This window comes from Lampris incognitus, chromosome 20 (genome assembly GCF_029633865.1).
Source record: "Lampris incognitus isolate fLamInc1 chromosome 20, fLamInc1.hap2, whole genome shotgun sequence".
Classification (NCBI taxonomy): Eukaryota; Metazoa; Chordata; class Actinopteri; order Lampriformes; family Lampridae; genus Lampris; species Lampris incognitus.
In genome coordinates, this window is record NC_079230.1 from 23,465,738 (window position 1) to 23,486,407 (window position 20,670).

General features: G+C 47.7%; 1 protein-coding gene across 1 annotated transcript in view; it reads left to right on the forward strand.

Annotated features, from left to right (window-relative positions):
• LOC130130482 (protein Dok-7-like) overlaps positions 1 to 14,802 on the forward strand; it is a 58,001-nt gene extending 43,199 nt beyond the window's left edge. Inside the window, exons 11-14 of the mRNA XM_056300191.1 lie at positions 3,041 to 3,110; positions 11,835 to 12,001; positions 13,094 to 13,096; positions 14,680 to 14,802. Coding sequence (XP_056156166.1) covers positions 3,041 to 3,110; positions 11,835 to 12,001; positions 13,094 to 13,096; positions 14,680 to 14,802 — 363 coding nt within the window. The remainder of the gene's footprint in view (positions 1 to 3,040; positions 3,111 to 11,834; positions 12,002 to 13,093; positions 13,097 to 14,679) is intronic.
• Positions 14,803 to 20,670: the final 5,868 nt, after the last annotated feature.

The following is a 20,670-nucleotide window of genomic DNA, read 5'->3' on the forward strand; positions in this document are numbered from 1 at the left end:
AGTTCAGCAAGTGATATGTAGCAGCTCACACAGGCCCGGTTCACAGTCACGTCTTTGGACTCGACAACTGAAGTCATGAACCCGTTTAAGTTCAGAGACCCTAACAAATAGGGCATGAAAAATGACTACACACTTTTTAAAATTTGCCGTCAGCGTAGTCTGTCCACAAATACAATAAATATTGTATTTGTATTTGTATTTATACCAGTCTGTCCACATAGCGATGCACCTTCAGTTTGACACGAGTGATAACTCCCATGTTTTATGCCTCTTTTGGTTCCCAAATTTGTGTCTTTTTCCAGAAATACCCCCAAAAATTTAGTGGGTTTTTTTCTGATTTTTTCCCCCTTTTTCTCCCCAATTGTATCCGACCAATTACCCCACTCTTCCGAGACGTCCCGGTCGCTGCTCCACCCCCTCTGCCGATCTGGGGAGGGCTGCAGACTACCACATGCCTCCTCCAATACATGTGGAGTCACCAGCCGCTTCTTTTCACCTGACAGTGAGGAGTTTCATCAGGGGGACATAGTGCATGGGAGGATCATGCTATTCCCCCCCAGTTCCCCCTTATCCCCGAACAGCCGCCCCAACAGACCAGAGGAGGCGCTATTGCAGCGACCAGGGCACATACCAACATCCGGCTTCCCATCTGCAGACACGGCCAATTGTGTCTGTAGAGACGGCCGACCAGGCCGGAGGTAACACGGGGATTCGATCCGGCGATCCCCATGTTGGTAGGCAACAGAATAGACCGCCACGCTACCCGGACGCCACATTTACAGTGTTTTTCAACAAGAAATCCCAGCAGTAGACATTAATTGCCTTGTTCTGAACTGGACTATACCATTCATTTCATTCAGCTCACTATTTTTTTGCACCAGAATCAAATTAGTGATCATCACTTTATTAAATGTTTATTAAATTTGATTCGTTGCTTTAATAAAATGTATCATACACCACACCCGACCACTGCTCTGAAATCCAGAAAATCGTGTAGGCGGTGCATGCCAGTGTAGTACATGCACATTGCATGAAGCAGCTTTGCAGGGGCTCGGCCTTTACTTTGTGCAGGCCAGTGTAGATATGCTCTCCACTGTCAACAAATTTGCAGGTGGCCCTTCGAGGTTTGCTTACAAGCCGGAGGAGGTTTGTTTTTTCGCATTTTCTCCAGTAACAAATGCAGCAAAAAAACAAAACAAAAAACAATCTGCCCATAAATTTTAAAAACAGATTTGTCTCAGCTGAGCATCTGTTCAACTTGAACTACGACCCTCCGCCCCCGGCATTGTTCTGAAGGGGAGTGAAAGGGCCGCGGAGCATTTCAGTTAGTTACTGCAGAGCAACTACCGGCTTCCCCGTCCATACACGCAAAACCCAAACTCATTCCAATAGGAAGCGGAGTCGGCTTCGGTTGGCGCTTGCTGTTTCCAGCAGGACTTGTAACTTAGCAGTTGTCCTTCCCGAGTGTGAACCCGACCAGGTGAAACTGTAAAGTTGTAAAATAGGGAGTGACAGCCGTGTTTAGCCCTAGTATGAACGGCGACACACAGAGTAGAAGCAATAAAGACAATATGGCCCACCATATGTTGTGTACAGTCAGTCAAGATGTGCAGTAATAATAACTGTAGGGTAGCAGCAGCAGATAAATAGGACAGCAGACCTTGATAAAGTGCAGACTGGTGGATTTTCATTGGGAGTGATGAAGAAGGAAAGGACTAGGAATGATTATATTAGAGGGACAGCTCAGGTTGGACGGTTTGGAGACAAAGCAAGAGAGGCGAGATTGAGATGGATTGGACATGTGCGGAGGAGAGATGCTGGGTATATTGGGAGAAGGATGCTGAATATGGAGCTGCCAGGGAAGAGGAAAAGAGGAAGGTCAAAGAGGAGGTTTATGGATGTGGTGAGGGAGGACATGCAGGTGGCTGGTGTGACAGAGGAAGGTGCAGAGGACAGGAAGAAATGGAAACGGATGAGTCGCTGTGGCGACCCCTAACAGGAGCAGCCGAAAGTAGTAGTAGTAATAGTAGTAGTAGTACTAGTAGTAGTAGTACTAGTAGTAGTAGGCGGATAAATAGTCGACTAGTGCAATAATAGTAGAGACAAAATGTAAACCATAGGTAGAGCAGCATCCAATTTACTGTTAACATCAACATAAACCCTCTCAGCGGACCGGTGAAGTGCTCAGATGAGGGGTCATGTCAGGTCAATACTGAAAATTCATACAGTACAATTACATCGCAGTATCTGAGGATGCATTTAACTTTGAAGCCGGTCAGTCACCTGAAAAGTAACTAAACAACTCGTGAATAAAGGAGAAGGTTGAGCTTTACTGCATACGTAATGATTTGACAGTGTCAGAATCTCAATGTCGACCTTATTTTATGATGCTGCAATCTCCCACCACAGTCTGTATCGCCTGTTCAGGTCCAGAGATCCTCATCAGACACAGTCTGAAGCCACGGGTACGCCTGTAGCGAGATCAAGCATCGGAGATGAGATTTTACTTATGAAATATTACAATGTAATATTACAAGGCTTGCGGGAAACCCCAATTACGGGTCTCTAAAAACCAATCTGGATGTGTCCCGTTAGCTGATGATAAAACAAAGTCTGTGCATCAGTCACACGCTGATAACTTGTCCCCTCCGCCTTCAGAAACATGCATTGAACAAAGTACTACTTTGGTGTGTAGCTATCCATTTCATCCATCCACCCACACACCGTCTGCAACTGCTTAATCAAATTCGGGCTCAGCGGAGTCTATCCCAGCATGCATTGTGCAGAAGGCAGGGAGACGACGCTGGACACAGCCACACATATCCACACACCTACAGGAGATTTTGGAGACTCCCCTTTACCTAATACACATATCTTTTTGGAGTTACGCCCACGCCAACACACGGAGAACATGCACACGGGTTGAAATCAAACCCAGGACTCAGTTGCTGTGAGGTGACAGGGTTAATTAACCACTAAGTCACTGTGACGTAGATCTTACGGTAACGAATTAATTATCATTAAATTGTATCTCTTACAGACAGAGGAGAAAACCAAGTATGAGTTTATAGACAGCTGTGGACACCAGAGGTTCCCTCAGGAGACTGAAGGTGAGTCCCAATATCTACTACTACTACTACTACTACTACTACTACTTTCAGCTGTTCCCATTAGAGGTCACCACAGCGGGTCATCTGTTTCCATCTCTTCCTGTCCTCTGCATCTTCCTCCGTCACACCCCCGTAAACCACCACTGTCCACCCATCCACCCGTATCTGTTAGAAATCCCACCCAGGGCCTAGGAGAGAAGGAAGGGCAGACAGAAAAAAAGCAGATGGGGGGGAGGCAACTGCAGCACAAGGTTATAAAAGAATGGCTTCCTTTCTTTTTATAACCCGGGTTTTATTTGCATTGTTTTTGCTGTCATGCGTAGCTGCTATAATGTCATTTCACTCACCGGCTGTAACGTTTCTGGGCAGAACAGAGACTCGGATGCGAAGAAAGACTCAGGACATGAGGTAAAGTTGGAAAAGGCAAGTTCTTTACTGGCACGCCAGGCTGTCATACACAGGTGATCCATCCGAACCAAAACAAACAAATCCAGGAAATCGGAAAACCAGAGAGTGAGTAAAATCAAAAACAATGGGCACTCGCACTAGGAAGAAATGCAGGACAGTGATGAACAAAGACAATCTGGCAGGGGAACAAGGACAGCATATATATATGTATATATATATACATATATATATGCATGGTAGGGAGCTATTGAGGAAATGGGCAACAGGAAAACAGGAAGGAATGGGAGACACATGAATACAGGAACCTAAACAACAAGACAGGTGAGTACGTCAAAATGAAACAGGAAACACAATAGGTGATGATTAGCGGGATGTTACACCGGAGATTTTGGGTACAGGACCACCGTTGGACTTAGGGGGCAACCGAACACAAGCATCAGATGAACAGGTTTCAGTAAATCCAGTTTAACCCGAGTATCTGAACTACGTATTTGGAAGTGAGAACGAAAGCGAAGTGTAAAAGTTGTCACTCGAAATGTTGAAAGCGTGTTGTTTTAAACACCTGTTTTTGCCTCATTTTGTACTTTGCATTTTGGGATTCTGGTTAGCCAGCCATACACAAGTAGCTGGAAATCTCTCTCTCTCTTCCTCTCCTCCACTTCCTCCTCCCTTCCATGCTGATATCAGGCAGCATCGCAGTGAGCATCGTTTCGGTCTCAAAGTGGAGGAGGAGAGGAGTGAGGCTGCTAAAACCATCTGCCAGCGGAGGACACACAGCTGTACGCACTTCAGGCACATAACAACTACACAAACAAAGTAAAAGTCAAACAGGCGATCGAGCTATTGTGGTGCATCGTGGGTTTGGGATTAGTCACAGTTGTGATTGGGCAACTTTTGACACTACAGCAAAACATAACCTTTTCCACTTCCCCTTCCTTCCTCCTCTTCTCTTCTCTGCTCCCTTCCTACCCCTTTTTCCCCCTCAAAGGCATAGTGAGGGAGGAGAGGGGAGGTGGGTGGGGAATTTATCAAGAGATCTGACCTCTAGATTACATAATGAATTCCTCAAGGTCCAGTCTTTACGTTTTCTTAATGGACTGTTTAGAAGCTCGTTAATTGATCTTTGCAACTTCAGGGGTGTTGGAGAGCGTGCCGTCTCTGGTGAGTGAGTAATTTCGATGAGTCAGCAACACAAATATCAATATAACCCTGTACAGGTAGCTCATTGAGCATGACTGTGCAAAATGAAATGAGACTCATTCACTATATGAAAGAGTGGAGGGACACTGGATGCAACGCCCACCAGATAAGGAGCGTACCCGGGCCAGTCCATTTATGGTGTTTGGCTAAATTTGGCCGGGGTCTTGAACTGGTGAGGCTTTGACACAAAGCTTTTCGGTGTGAAATGGCCGAAGCTTAGGCTATTTCATAACGCGTGAAGTGAAGGATGATTAAAATCCGCTATAGCTTGGAGCCATTGCCTTGTGAGAGACAATGGCTACAGCTGGAACAATATTAATTTGTGCCACATCATTGGTCAGAACAGACGTGTGAAGTGCGAATGAGTCACAGAATGCATTGTGCACTGTTATGTAATTCAGAAAACAAGTCATAAGGTCAGCGACCTCTCTTATTCATCACCGTAATTAGAGTTCTGCATGCGGCATGGAAATAGCTCCTCTTGTTAATACCTTTATTTCTCCAAAATGTTTTTATGTAACGCAGTAAACCTCCGTTATGTAAAAATCAATTGTGTCACAGGACTAAACACACACACACACACTCATGTGCGCGTGCACACACACCCACCCACAGGTATGTTGTGCTCATTAAAGGGGGGGTCAATTTTTTTTTGTGGATTTGAAGATACATCCTAGGATGCACTGGGACACATCATCAGTGATGTTTCCTGAGGTCTTCGGGTCTTTCAACATCATACACCCTCTCTCAGGCGACTCAGCCAGGGTCGATCAGGCTCTGGCTTGTGTCCAAGCAGCATTGGCCCACAGATCACTCCTTCTGACCCAAAGCCATCTGGAGGCCCTCTCTGCAGCCTCCATGGAAGACTTGATGGCTTTCCTTTTAGCAGCCCCAGTGATACCAAGAAGAGTGTAGAGCTTGCTCAGTGATTGGCCAGCAAAGCCTCTACACCCCACCTCAGCGGGCTCACAATGCGCCTTCCAGACTCTCCTCCAGCACTGATCCACCAGCCGCTGGTACTTGGACCGCTTCCGCTTATTTGCCTCCTCTATCCGGTCCTCCCAGGGAACCGTCGGCTCTACAAGGAGCACCTGTATTGAAAAGGCTGATGATAGCACGATGTCTGGCCTCAACAAAGTTGTTGTAACATGGGCTGGGAACCTGAGCTGTCTCCCCAGGTCGACTTGCAGCTCCCAGTCAGATGCAGAGGTGAGGAGACCGACTGCTGATCTGGGCTGTGACTGAGGCTGCTTGCCAGCCCTGACAAAGGCAATGTTCCTCTGTCCGCAGGCTTGCTTGTTGTCGGCCACAACTTTGGAGATGGCCTCTGCAACTGTCTTCAGCACCTGGTTATGTTGCCAGTGGTAACAGCCCTCCCCCAGGACTGCTGAGAATGTGCTTGAGTGAACCTTTTCCAGGGCACAGAGGACATGATGAAGAATCAATCTTGCCCCAGAGATGGAGATTTGCTGGGCTAGGCAGAACATCATACACAACTTGTATCATGAACTTGATCCGCTGCGGTTCTGCCGCCAGATATCTGCTCAGGATATCTTCCTCTCCGGCACACCCTGCTACCTTGTCCAGGCTCCCTGTTGCTACATGAACTTGATCCGTTGGGGTTCTGCCTGCCAGATATCTGCCCAGAATATCTTCCTCTCCAGCACACCCTGCTACCTTGTCCAGGCTCCCTGCTGCCACATGCCCACCATTCTGCTGGTCCTTTCCTCCTCAACACCTATCCGCACCTCCTCCAGGACTAGATAGCATTTGTCCTTGCCACGGCCCTTATCATAGCGAGGTTGTGGGATGGCTCCCAGCCCTGCCCATCCAGTTGCCACTGTGCCCACCAAAGCCCTGTGTCTCAGCCAAGATTCTGCTATCTCCAGGCCTTCCTGGGCTCTCCACTTCCTGCCTGTCTGCACCATAATGCCTGCTGATGCCACTCTAGAGTCCTTGGAGTCCCGGTAGAGCAGTGCCTCTCTTGTGTGTGAAACCCTGAACTCATCATCGAGGTTGCTGATAGGGAGCTGGAGTTTGTTATTCCTCCCATACAGTGCTGCACTACTAAGGCTGCATGGCAGACCCAGCCATCTTTGGAGGTAGCTACTGACCTTCCTTTCCAAGGTCTCCACGGTCGACAGGGTAACCTCGTAAACTAGCATCAGCCAGAGGACTCGGGGTAAGATGCTATGTTGGTAAATCCAAGCCTTGAACCTGCCAGGTAGGCCAGACTTTTCTAATGTGGTGAGCCAATTCTCAAGCTCCTTGATGGTTGCTCGGATTGCCGCTGTATCTCCAAGGCTACAGTCTAAGACCTTGTCTAAGCTCTTGACCGAAGCAAAACTGGTCCACCAAGTTCCCCTCTTCAACACCGTGGCTCTGGATTTGGGTGGTTTAAAACTCATCCTTGCCCAGGAGATGAGCTTCTCCAGGCCCTGGAGGAGCCACCTACCACCAGGCACCGATGATGTGGTGACAGTGAGGTCATCCATAAAGGCTCTGATGGGGGGCTGCCGAACTCCAGACTTGGACAGAGGGCCTCTGCGCTCAGTTTCAGCTGCCTTGACCACCATATTCATGGCAAGGGTGATGAGTGTCACTGAGATGGTACACCCGGTTGTGATCTCCTTCTCAAGCTGGTGCCAGTCAGATGTTGTGTTCCCAGAAGTGACTCTGAGCCTGAAGTTCCCATAGTAGTTCAAGATGAGGTCCTTGATCTTACTCGGTACATGGTGTCGGTCCAGAGTAGTCTCGATCAGCTTGTGGGGTATTGAGCCGTATGCGTTGGCAAGCGAACGCACAACAAGGTCACCCTTCCCTTCGTGCACCTCCCTGAAAAAATGGGTGAAAACTCCAGTGTGTTCTAGGCACCCTTGAACTCCATTTTGTGTTTTTGAGGTTTTTATATCATTCTGCAGCTTCCCACGAGTGTTCCCTACGTATTCAAATCCAAAAATTCAAATTTTGGTCTAAGTGCCTACGTTTGTTTTGGCATGAAAATGCTATTTTGCCAAGCCCCTCTAAAAGCTTTTCCCCATGTGACCCGACAGGTTTCTGCACTTTCTTTTAACTCTTTTAACTCTTCTTACCTTTAACTTAAACATTTTCTTATAACAATTTTTAATTTTCATTTAACACAATATGCAAATTAATTGTAACTTTCCTTAAAAAAACGCTTTCGTCATTCTCAACGCTTACAACTGTCATCGAACCGTTCCCATAACGAACAGTCATTAAACAAAGTCGTAGTTTTTACAGCCTTCTTATTGTAACTTAAACTTATTGTGTCCATGTAATGTTCCAAGTCTTTTGTGAAGACACTGTAAAGATGAGTCCTTCTGAGAAAACTTGCATCTATGAATGTGAAATTTCGCCAGAAAGAGAATGAGGTTAATCCCAAAAGCACTTCTCCCCCCAAATTCTTATCCTGCACATGAAAACCAAACAAAATATATTTATAAGATAACTCAAAGTTGTCCAGTAGGACGTGCGTTTTCAGGTTAACACTTTGTCCACCGTTGACATCATTGGCGGACACATTTTCAGCAGCGTTTCAGAGCCACACAGAGGACTGCTCAGTATTATGGCTGCTAATGGAGTGTTAGCCCTCCAACATATAGTACTATATATAGGGATAATGCTGAAAATGGTGACTGTTTCCCCTTAAGAAGACCACATCCCGACATATGCTTTCAGTCCACAGGACCCCTGTCCTAGAAATTGCCCCGTTTTTATTCACCTCCACATTTTGGCCTCACCTTGGATGTCATCGTTACCAATACCTTACTCTTTCAGGGTTGTTTACTTGCTTTTATTACCTCAACTGAGATTTCTAATGTATTCCGTGTCAGAAGCCATAATCTAGACCCATTACTCTCTAACACGTTTTTCAAATGTGTCCTTGATTTTAGGAAGGTGACTGTCACTTAGCTTCAGTTGGCACTTTGAAGGATAGCCTGCTAGAACATTCTCCTGTCTTAAGACATTGTTGGCATCCAGCCTGTTTTCCTGTAGAGCACATGCGGGAATATGACTTTTCTTTGCACACTTCACCAAACTTAGTCAGGGATTACTTGTGACATTTCCAAATTGGCTCGACAGGATGTATTTTGCAAAAATAAACTGAGCTGCCCACCTGCTGGGCAGACTGTGTACAGATGAGGCAAAGTCCCCCAGCCTCATACCGCCGTTGTGGCCAAACGCATTGTCATAATGGCAACCATTACGTAACATCATTACCTCAATGGCTGCTTGGTGTCTGATCAATTAGGTATCAAGCCTTTCAGATGTTACCAAAGGATGCACCTACCGAGCCTCTGCCAGTGTCTAATGGCTTCTTAATAACTGTGGAAGAGTCCCACGAGGACTCCGCTTTTGGTGATTTTGAATAGTGAGATAATGGACACTGGGCACCATTTAGAAGTAATGGGTCAATTGCAGGGAAATCTCTTGACTTTAATCCCCCCGCCCCCTTTTTCTCCCCAACTATATCCGGCCAATTACCCCACTCTTCTGAGCCGTCCCAGTCACTGCTCCAGCCCCTCTGCCGATCCGGGGAGGGCTGCAGACTACCACATGCCACCTCCGATACACGTGGAGTTGCCAGCTGCTTCTTTTCACCTGACAGTGAGGAGTTTCACCAGGCGGACATAGCACGTGGGAGGATCACGCTATTCCCCCCAGTTCCCCCCAGTTCCCCCTCCCCTCTGAATAGGCGCCCCGACCGACCAGAGGAGGCGCTAGTGCAGCGACCAGGACACATACCCACATCCGGCTTCCCACCCGCAGACACGGCCAATTGTGTCTGTAGGGACGCCCGACCAAGCCGGAGGTAACACGGGGATTCGAACTGCCGATCCCCGTGTTGGCAGACAACGGAATAGACCACCACCCCACCCGGACGCCCTTGACTCTTAACCTTAGATACTATTCATACCATACATTATTATATGCGAGTTCACGTTTTACGGTGGGGACAGCTGTCGGTGTGAAACCCATGTCAGGCATTAAAGAGCCGTGTCGGTGTGTGTTTTTGTTCAAGTGAAACAGTAGATGTCCACACGCCATTTGGAAAAGGATTTGCTCTGACTCTGGCACTTTGTGGTACATAACGATGGACTGGGAGCAGTTTCATTTACCTTTGTTTACACAGAAGGACATTTGCCATCGTCGGCCTCTGCAGAGATGGCCTCATTAGGTAGTTTTGTTCACTATATGAAATGGCCCTCAGCTGCAGCAGCGGCAGACAGGCCAAGCAGGAAATATGAACCGCGTAGTGAACAGCTGCTCCGCGTCTTATTTACGCTCTTACTGGTGTTTAAGGCCCACTGCCAGATTTGCCTGCTAAGTCTGTTTTCATCATGTAGATATTCAGCTGAATCTCCTTAAAAAAACACACCTGTTCACTTTTAACTAAGATTCTTCAGACATCTGCAGTACTTTGTGTCTTTTTATTATTTTTTATTTTATTTTATTTATTTTTTTTGCCTTTGTGCTCTTTGAAGGACAAAGCCACGTTTGCTGCAGCGTTGCATGTAAATATATTTTTTTAAAAGAAGTTTCATGTCAAATAGCCGTGGAGCTGGGACTGCTTAGATATGCACATATATTTTTAGAGACGGGTTTTGTCACGCTGCATAAATATGACACTTGGGTCAGCGGCGCTCAGCCAGCCCAGCTAGCAGAATGCCCCGCTCTTTACTCCGGGTGGCTTTCAGGTTTATGACAGGTAAGGCTCTTTGGGGGCTTCCTGTTGTCAAAGCACACCGTGGAAGACGTGATAAAGGGCATGAACAAAGTCCTCGGAGCACCGCTATGGTTGTAATTTATGTACTTGACTGGAAAGCGTCAACCGATAAAGCGAGCTGAGATGACGTCTCATCATCGGTGCTCTTTAGCAACTTAAACTGTGCTGATGTGCGCCATTTAATCACACGCACTGCATGAACTGTTGCAGCGAGGCCTCTCAGCAGCCATGGTGTAGCACCTTACTGTCGAGCGGGACCAAGACAAAGTGAGTCTGTGGTTTTGAGTCCACTTGCTTTGGACAAGTTGCACACATGCGTACATACTTTTCAACCTTTGCATCGTTTCAAACCGAGGAAAGGAAAACTGACGTGCCCTATTCTGTGATGGGCGCAGACACAAGACAGTTTATCAGCTGGTGCATAGTGGGAACTGTCATCAGCATATGTTTGATGCGCGTCCGGATAGCGTGGTGATCTATTCCATTGCCTACCAACACAGGGGTTGCAGGTTCGAATCCCTGTGTTACCGGGCGGGGGCGTCGGCGGGTTGGACATCCCTACAGACACAACTGGCCGTGTCTGCGGGTGGGAAACGGGATGTGGGTGTGTGTCCTGGTCACCGCACTAGCGCCTCCTCTGGTCAGTCGGGGCGCCTGTTCAGGGGGGAGGGGGAACTGGGGGGAATAGCGTGATCCTCCCATGCGCTACGTCCCCCTGGCGAAGCTCCTCACTGTCAGGTGAAAAGCAGCGGCTGGCGACTCCACATGTATCGAAGAAGGCGTGTGGTAGTCTGCAGCCCTCCCCGGGTCGGCAGAGGGGGCGGAGCAGAGATCAGGGCAGCTCAGGAGAGTGGGGTAATTGGCCGGCTACAATTGGGTAGAAAAAGGGGGGAACCCCCCCCCCAAAAAAGACCCCCATATGTTTGATGCAGTGGATCCACGCATAGCGCTTTGTGTGCACTTTGTCATCAACCCACATTGGGCCATTCACAAAAGTGGTGACCAGATGACTATTTATTCCCCCTGTTAAAGGGTTTTTTTAGGGGGTTGTTCCTCATCCGATGTGAGGGTCTAAGCCTCTAAGGACAGGATGTTGTGTTGCTGTAAAGCCGCTTGAGGCAAATTTGTAATTTGTGATATTGGGCTATACAAATAAAATTGACGTGACTTGGACAAACCCTCGTTTTTAAAAAAAATTTTTTTTTGATGTTTCTAAAAGTTAACAACTATGAAGACGATCAGCCACCTTGCTAATCATTATTGTCTCGCTCATAATCAGTATTCAACAACAGGACCCCTTCCAGGTGCAGCGTTATGACGGACTTGTGCCAAATGATGTTTGTTTAATGTGCTGTCCCACCCTGCAGGGGCGGTGTTTGTGTTCCCACCGGAGGCGCCGGTTTCTGAGAGGTCACGGGGTGATGGGGTCACCTACGTGAACATCCCCGTCAGTCCCACTTCCAAGAAGCAGATCAACTACATGGAGCTGGAGCTTCAGGAGCCCGGCCCCGGGATCCGCGCAACTGGGACACATGTGCCAGCTCAGAGTAAGCACACATCTGAGCCATTCTGTTGAAAATGTACCAGAAACTGTCGTACATATGTGATTATACTGTACATAACCTGACCACATCATGTTTCCGAGGGTAGTGTCCACTAATAAGCTTTCATACAGACACACCTTTTGTTTTAAGGAAGTAAATTCCACCTAAAATTCATGTATTAAAAACCATATTATTCTATTAAATGTATTTTTTTCCATACCAGATACAAGTACCATTACCAATTTAGGGGATTTAAAAAAAAAAGAAGAAGTAATTGTTGAAGCAGGAGGAGGTGGCGTGAATTGACCCCCAACCTTGTATTCATGGCTTTAATTGGCACAATATGGAGGTTTCCTGCAACATGTTGTGGGGTGTAATGGACTCTTACTTTCCGGAAGAAGCCACATCTAACATTTGAGATTGTCGTCATGTATACAGCAAAGCTATTCAACAGTCTGTCCCTCTACTCGTATCTATTATCATATCAGTGTCAAGACAGATTAGTGTGTCGGTTTCAAGCCAGGGCATGACGAGGTTTGTGACTGCCGTGTAGCTCTGTTTAACGTAGTCGGAGTCGGTGAATTTGTCCCTAAATTATTGTGAATTATTGAACCGATTAGTTCCAGTCTCGCTAGAAGACAGCTGGGTCCCTGTCATTGGAGATGCAGTAGTGGAGAGTAATTGGCAGACAGGGCGGCCATTTGCACCATCACTCTCGGAAATAGGAGGCCTGCTCAGGCTTCGTAATGGGAAAGGTTAATATTTAAAGTCAGTGATACAGTGCACGTCCTGGCATGTGCCGCCATTAAAGTGTCCACGGGGGGACAGCGCGTCCTATCTCCGCCACTGCAATGGGGTCGGAGGGCATTCACGTGGCAGCTGTGACTTTACTGGTGCTAATGGGCCAGCTCTCCAGGGTGCGTTCGGGTGGTGTGAGGAGGTGGTGTGGATGTCTGGCGCTTTGTGGAACCGCCCGGGGAGCAAGTAGTTCTGCTGATATCTCCCGTCACGTTTTCATGGCTTAAAAAAACAATGGGGGGGGGGGGGGGGCGGCGATTTCGACCCCTTGGAAAATGTTTGAGTTAGTGTAACCAGAGATATACGCTGATGTAAAATGTGAAAGAAATTGTGATTTTTGTTTTTTGTTATCATCCTAATTGGTAAGAAAATTGGCAAAATGTATATTTTTGCTGCACCCCCGCCACTATTCTCTTAGTCTCTCCCTTGTATTCTTTTTTTTTTTGCCCCCCCCCCCTTTCTCCCCAGTTGCACTTGGCCAATTACCCCACTCTTCCGAGCTACCACATGTCTCCTCTGATACATGTGGAGTTGCCAGCCGCTTCTTTTCATCTGGCAGTGAGGAGTTTAACCCGGGGGACATGGCACATGGGAGGATCACGCTATTCCCCCCAGTTCCCCCTCCCCCCAAACAGGCGCCCCCACCGACCAGAGGAGGCGCTAGTGCAGCGACAAGGACACGTACCCCCATCCGACTTCCCACCCGCAGACACAGCCGATTAGTGTTGTAGTACTTGAGTCCAGGACTTGGACTTGAATCCGACTCGAGTCCTGATGACTCGACTTGGACTTGAGCACTGATGACTCGGACTTGGACTCGAACACTGGGGACTCGAGACTCGACCCGGACTCGAGGTTTAGTGACTCGACTACAACACTGGTGTGTGTGCACATGCTTGCGAGTGCGTTTGTTTGGCTGTTGTGTCACAAAGTCAATAAACGGCCTTTGAAACGGTGACGGCTGTGTCATTTTGTTTAATGTCGACCTTCTTTATTTGTATGGCAGCTGTTTTACGGTGCCAGAGTGGAGCACTGGAGCCCCTCTTGCAACTCGACTCAGACTCAAACTTAATGACTCGGACTCGGGTAACGGGGAGTTGACTCAGACTCGACTCAGGCTCTTCTCTGGGGACTCGGACTCGAACACTGGAGACTCGAGACTCGACTCGGACTCGAGGTTTAGTGACTCGACTACAACACTGCAGCCAATTGTGTCTGTAGGGACTCCCGACCAAGCCGGAGGTAACGCAGGGAATTCGAACCGGCGGTCCCCATGTTGGTAGGCAACGGGATAGACCGCCACGCTACCCAGGCGCCTCTCCCTTGTATTCTATCACTTGGTGTTGTCCACGTGGTTTCACTTGGAGTAGGATTTCACAGGAACGCCGTTGACGGAGATGTAAGCAAGGTGTTCTCCATCTTTTGATGACATGTTCTAGGAGTTTCTGGCGTGTCAGGTTGCTTTTCTGGGTTGTTGGTTAGCCAGAAACATGACTCAGATGAGCTAAATTCAGCTCTGTTGAACTGCCGCAAAAACATGAAAAAAAATCAACATTCCCAACTCAGTTGAAAACACGCTAGACTGACTTCCAAATACAAATGTAACACATCGATCGTGTGTTGTTCTGTTCACAACAGTTGTGCTTCACATCTACGACGCTATCTGCTCTTGTTTAACACGTAGATTTACACATACAAACAATTTGATGATTCTGATGCCGATTCTCCAGCATTTGCAGTCCTCCTTTTGTGATAAACCTCAACACATCTTTTGTTGTTGTTGTTGTTTTGCAGTTGCTAGGGAGAGAAACGAGGCCCTGATGTAACGGAGGCTCTCTATTGTGTCTCAACAGGGAAGCGCTCCACCAAGTACGCTCAGATCGACATCACCGCGACGGAGACGGCGCACAAGGTGGGCACGCAGCACGCGCTGGGCCGGGAAGAAGGCCTTCACACTCTGGATCTAAGGAGGAGAGGAGCGCCGCCGCAGTGACTTCGTCGCCACAAAAGTGTTGTCAAGCTGCAAAACTCGTCGGAAACGCCGCTCTGTCGGGAGCCGCCTTAGCTCTCCGCCGTCTCCAGAATAACAACCCCTGCGTCCACTGCCGCGTTGGATTTCTCTGCATCTTCTGCATATATGCATGCATGCATCAATTGCAAAAACTTTGCAGAAATTGCTGCAGCTGCTCACACACACACACACACACACACACACACACACACACACACACACACAAACAAACAAAACACTCAATGTGGCCTCAGTGTGACATGTTTTCTCAGATTTTGGTCCCGTTCACCAGACGGCGATATGAAAGCAGCTGTTCGAGACCGCATCATAAAGGGGATGAGTGGGGGACTGTCTCGAATGAGGCTCCCCTCGGGAAAAAGCAAACATCTCATTATGTTGCTTTATGCCAGTGCTGTAGCCTCTGGCAAGCTTGGGGGGGGGTGGGGGGAACGCGCCGGTCTCCAAACTGAGTCACAACCCACCCCATGTGAACTTTCATCTCAGAGGGCTTTCACAGCTCGCCGCCACCGTCCCTAATGAGACACAATATGCCTTCTCCCCCTCGTTTGGGTGAACGGGGGCGACGGAGGTGGTGGTGGTGGTGGTGGTGGTGGTGGTGGGATGGATCGTGGACTGAGCTCTTTTTACACGGTCCCCAAATATTCCTCTGTGTTTATAATGATTCAGAATTGTATGCGTGGCTGCATGAGAGCCTTTCAGTGTCGGAAAGTTTGGCGAAACGAACAAACAAGAAACCGGCGATCCATAAATGCTCCTACACAAGTCTGCAGCCTTATTTCAGTTTTCAGTCAGACAGACTCGCTGTAGGCCGTAAGTAACAGCCTGCGACGGTATGAGCAGGCTTGTTGGCCCGTTGAGGGCTTTGCCGCCAGACTTCATATACTTTATGTATTTTATATGTTTACTTATAGCAGTATAATCTCTCAGTACCTCTGTTGTTGATCTACTTCGCAGCTAGCATGGAGTCTCTGTGGGATTTCCTGATAAATGATGACAATTCCAGAAAGCACGCTGAAAATCATTGGATTATGTTTTTTTTTCTTCTTCTATCTTTACTGCAAAAAATGCCGTCCTCCAAAGGGTTTGACCGGCAGGTTTGACTATCTCTCAGAACAGGTGTAGTTGGAGTGTCGGACCTCTCATCCCCAGTACCTTTCTGCTCATCCTGCTGCACCACATGTGTGCATGTGGGGATTTCCCCTTATCTCTTAGATGTAAAAAGAAGAAACGATATGTGCAGCGCTACGCTCACCTGAGTCGATGTGCTACCATCTATTATGCAGCAGGAACCTCGTCTAACCACCTCCGTACGTATGTGGTAAATATGCATCTCTCTCTCTCTCTCTCTCTCTCTCTCTCTCTCTCTCTCTCTCTCTCTCTCTCTCTCTCTCTCTCTCTCTCTCTCTCTCTCTCTCTCTCTCTCTCTCTCTCTCTCTCTCTCTCTCTCTCTCTCTCTACTTTAGATGTTGTGGATTGTTTTGAAATACACATGTGAAGGTTTATCTTATGTACAGATTTATGAAAATAGCTCACGGCTGATGCCTGTCTTTTTTTTCCAATGCTAATCTTTTTTTCTTGTATTATTTAAACAACTACCAAATACTACTTGGCTATGCGAGCTCAGTTTTGCCGTCACACGTGGTACTTACTTTGGTACTACTTTTGTTTGTTCCTGTACACCGATTTATATGTAAACCTGCGAGGCGCCGCGCTCTGTAAAGCAGGCCTGCAGTCTACTATGTGCTTGTTTTCATTAAAAACAAAAAAGAGAAAAAAGATCAAATATCACCTTCTTTTTTTTTTTTTGCAACAACTGGGCGAGCTATCGTGGATTGAATGAAATGAAGCAGTCAGCACCATGGACAAGGACACACAACCAAACTCTGGCCAACTCTCACAGCAAAGGTTTACATTCCAGTCAGCTGCATCTGCAACAAACACATTTTCTTTGGAGGTGGGTAGTCAGGATTTCCAGCTTGGCAGTCGAAAAGCTTAGAGGACCCCCCCCCCCCCACCCCCCAAATAAATACTGCTGCAAAATAAATAATACCGCAAAATGGGCTGTGAACAGCATCAACATCAGAACGGAGCTCTTACCCGCAGAGGCGATACAGTACAGTAGGCCGTGGTGCCAGCCAGATCTTTGAAGGTGGTGATGGCCTCGTGACAGATGTAAGAGCGCTCAACTATTGGGTGCTGTCTAAATGCGGGACTTTTTTTTATTTTGATATACCTTAATGACCCCTGTAGGGAAATTCCTCTCTGCATTTAGCCCATCCTAGCTTTGTAGCTAGGAGCAGCCGCCGTGCAGCACCCGGGGACCAGCTCCAGGTTGTCTCGCCATGCCTCGGTGAAGGGCACAGACAGGAATATTAACCCTAACATGCAAGGCTTTTTGATGGTGGGGGGGAAACCCGGAGCGCCCGGAGAAAACCCACCACAGACAGAGGAATTAACAAGGGAAAACCAAGAAAAAACAACACACACACACACACGTGCACCCAGGAATTCCCATTCAAACCACTTAGTCGAATTGTGTGAAATCTACTTTGTGTTTACGTGTGGGCTTTTATGATGGCGTCGTAGTTATCTCCTTCGCCTCACAGCCAAGCTGCTCCTGGTTGTGAACCCAGCTCTTCTGGGTCGAGTTTCCATGTTCTCCTTGTGTTTCTGTGGGTTTCCTTCGGTCCCTCCCGTTTACTACCCATAGTCCAAAGAAGTGCTGGATACTCAAATCGCCCATAGACCTGAGTGGTTAATGAGCAGTTGTGTGTCTCTGTGTGAGCGGAGGCCTTGTGATGGCCTGGCTTCATATCCTCATATATGTGTTCTTATTTTTCACCTATCTGATTATATCTGGTTGACTGGTAAATCACCTATGGTCATGAGCTTTGGGTAGTGACCGAAAGGGTGAGCTCGCAGATACAAGCGGCTGAAATTAGTTTCCTCCGCAGGGTGTCTGGGCTCAGCCTTCGAGACTGGGTGAGGAGCTCGGAGTAGAGCCGCCGCTCCTTCGCATCAAAAGGAGCCAGTTGAGGTGGTTCGGGCATCTGATTAGGATGCCTCCTGGGTGCCTTCCTTTGGAGGTTTTCCGGGCACGTCCAACTGGGAGGAGACCCCGGGGTAGACCCAGAACTCGCTGGAGGGACTACATATCCAATCTGGCCTGGGAATGCCTTGGGATCCCCCAGGAAGAGCTGGAGAGTGTTGCTGGGGAGAGGGACATCTGGAGTGCCCTACTTAGCTTGCTGCCACCGGGACCCGACCCCAGAGAAGTGGCTGATGATGAAATGAGATGAGAGGAGAGGAGGGGAGGGGAGAGGAGGGGAGAGGAGAGGAGAGGAGAGGAGAGGAGAGGAGAGGAGAGGAGAGGAGAGGAGAGGAGAGGAGAGGGGATGGGATGAGATGGGATGGGATGAGATGAGGTGGGATGGGATGGGATGAGATGAGATGAGATGGGATGAGATGAGATGAGGTGGGATGGGATGAGATGAGATGAGACGAGACGAGACGAGACGAGACGAGACGAGATGAGATGAGATAATTATATCTGGGTGGCCTATCACAGTTTTAATCTATTGCCACTGTCAAATATCTGTAGAATGATACAAATTGACGACTTTAAAGCGAACAAGCTCCAAGAGAGGCTGCTCGCTGTGTTGTTGAGTTAGTCATACCGCAAGTACCCGAATAGCTAACTCATATCTAGGACACAAATTCTCCTGAAATAACAGTCTTTTATTCTTTTTGCAAAGAAATATGTAAGTTTTGATTGTTCTCATAATGCCCCGGCTGCCGGATTGTAGGTGGGAGTTTTAATTTAATTTTTTTTATTAATACCCTCTATTCCCTTTGCTTTTGCTTCAGGGAATTCCCTACTGGCCTTTGCCAGTTGACGGTACCTGCCACTGTTTACCGGCGGGGCTTCAGCTGCAGAGGCCGTTAAAGACCGTATGAACGTGGCGGGCGTATCAGCTGTTTAATTTATTTCAATATTGTGTGAAATCTCCTCCTCTGCCGTGGAGAAAATTGCATCTGTTGAATAAGTGATGGTGACTTGTGAATCAAATCCCGTAGGCCTTGCTGTGTCAATCTCACTGTTTGTCAGCAAACAGATTCAAGTAACTCAAGCTGGTTAATTATTCAGACAGCGACAATTTTACCCCAGCCCTGTGGTAGCCGGCCACTGGAATTGCTGCCCCTTTCAAATGACTTGGAAGGAATAAGAGCTATAAAGTCCATTAAATATTAAGCAACAGTGAGAAGAGCTTGTCTGTATGTTTTCAGCCAAAAGCATTGGTAAGCCGTGCGGGCCCATTAATATTTCTCCAGTGAACAAGAATATGAAATATGGTATTGTTTGTGTCAACCAAAAGCAATTTCTCGGACCCCTGCGAGTTGGCTCTGAGGCATGCCATTGCCTCAGAAGTAGATTTAGACCCTATAGGCCATGGCATGGCCGCAGTCTGATTTACAGTTTATGATACCGGAGTAAAGAGTGTTGCAATAAATGGAGAGTAAAAGATGCCATAATGCAATGCTTTCTTTAAGGGGGGGGGCAGAGTCGACAAATACCTCAAATCTCGACATCATCTCGACGTGAACATCACAGGTCAAGCAGGTGAAGTCACCTGGGCGGAAATAATCTCCTTTAATCCACACCGAGGCGGAAAGGTGACCAAAATATCTGACCCCGAGATGATGCAAGTCAGGCCAAAGTCAGCAGGTGAAGCCAAACCGCGGCCTGCTTTTTTCACTTACTTACTTTGATTTTGCAAAACTTTCTTTTCCCCCCCACCTAAACTGAAATTGACTGATTACCTGCGGCGCCGGGGTCCATCAAATTAACTTCACGGGTCATACCACTGCAAGTGTTTTGTCGGTGTTTCCTGCGAAGCCGACATCAACAAAGCTACGAAATCGGTAATGTCAGGTCAAGGCCTACATGACCCCGCCGCAGCCCATCCATGCGAGTCTCACCGACAAAACGGGAGGGAATGCTGGGACACAAAACTTGTTAAGGTGCTCAGGAAAATAGCCTTTCCACACAGAGTTAATTTCTGTAACACAAATTGATATTTGCGGTCTCTTTCCTCTCCCGGATCTCCTTTCACGGCCCAGACGGTTAAGAAAGCTCAAGTTGCATTTATTGTCGAGCAGCTGGCTTTACTGAGAGACGGGATTTCACACTGAAGAAGGAATCTGCTTCATCGCATGCCTCACAATGGGAGATGTTTACGTCATCTCTTTCCTCCGGCGCCGTGAATCAACTTCTCCTTCTGTTTAGTGGTGACGTATCTGTTACTTTAAAGGGGTAGGGGGGTTTTCTGCACATAGAGGAGTCTGGGTAAGGTCCTGAATACACCAATGACAACTGACACCCACCGGCGTACGCTGCAACGTCTTCCTGCAGTGTTGTGTTGTTTGCTATGCAAAGGTGCAGCAGTTGGTGTTGATCAATATTTTCTGTTATTCAATTATCATTTTTATGACTTTATGGCAGCAGAGTGGAGATTGCATCTCAGCTGGAGGGGAATATCTTTCTTTCGCTTTCTCTCTCTCTCTCTAACACTCCCTCTCTCTAACTCCCCCCCCCCCAACTCTCTCTCTCTCTCTCTCTCTCTCTCTCTCTCTCTCTCTCTCTGTGACTCTCTCTCTCTAACTGTCCCTCTCTACATCTAACACTCTGTCTCTGTCTCTCTCTGTCCAACTCTCTCTCCCTCTATCTCTCTAATACCCTCTCTTGCTCTTTAACTCTGCCTCTCTCTCTCCCTCTCTCTCTCTTTCATGCACATAAATAAAAGGTGGGTGGATCCATGGTGAGTAGGT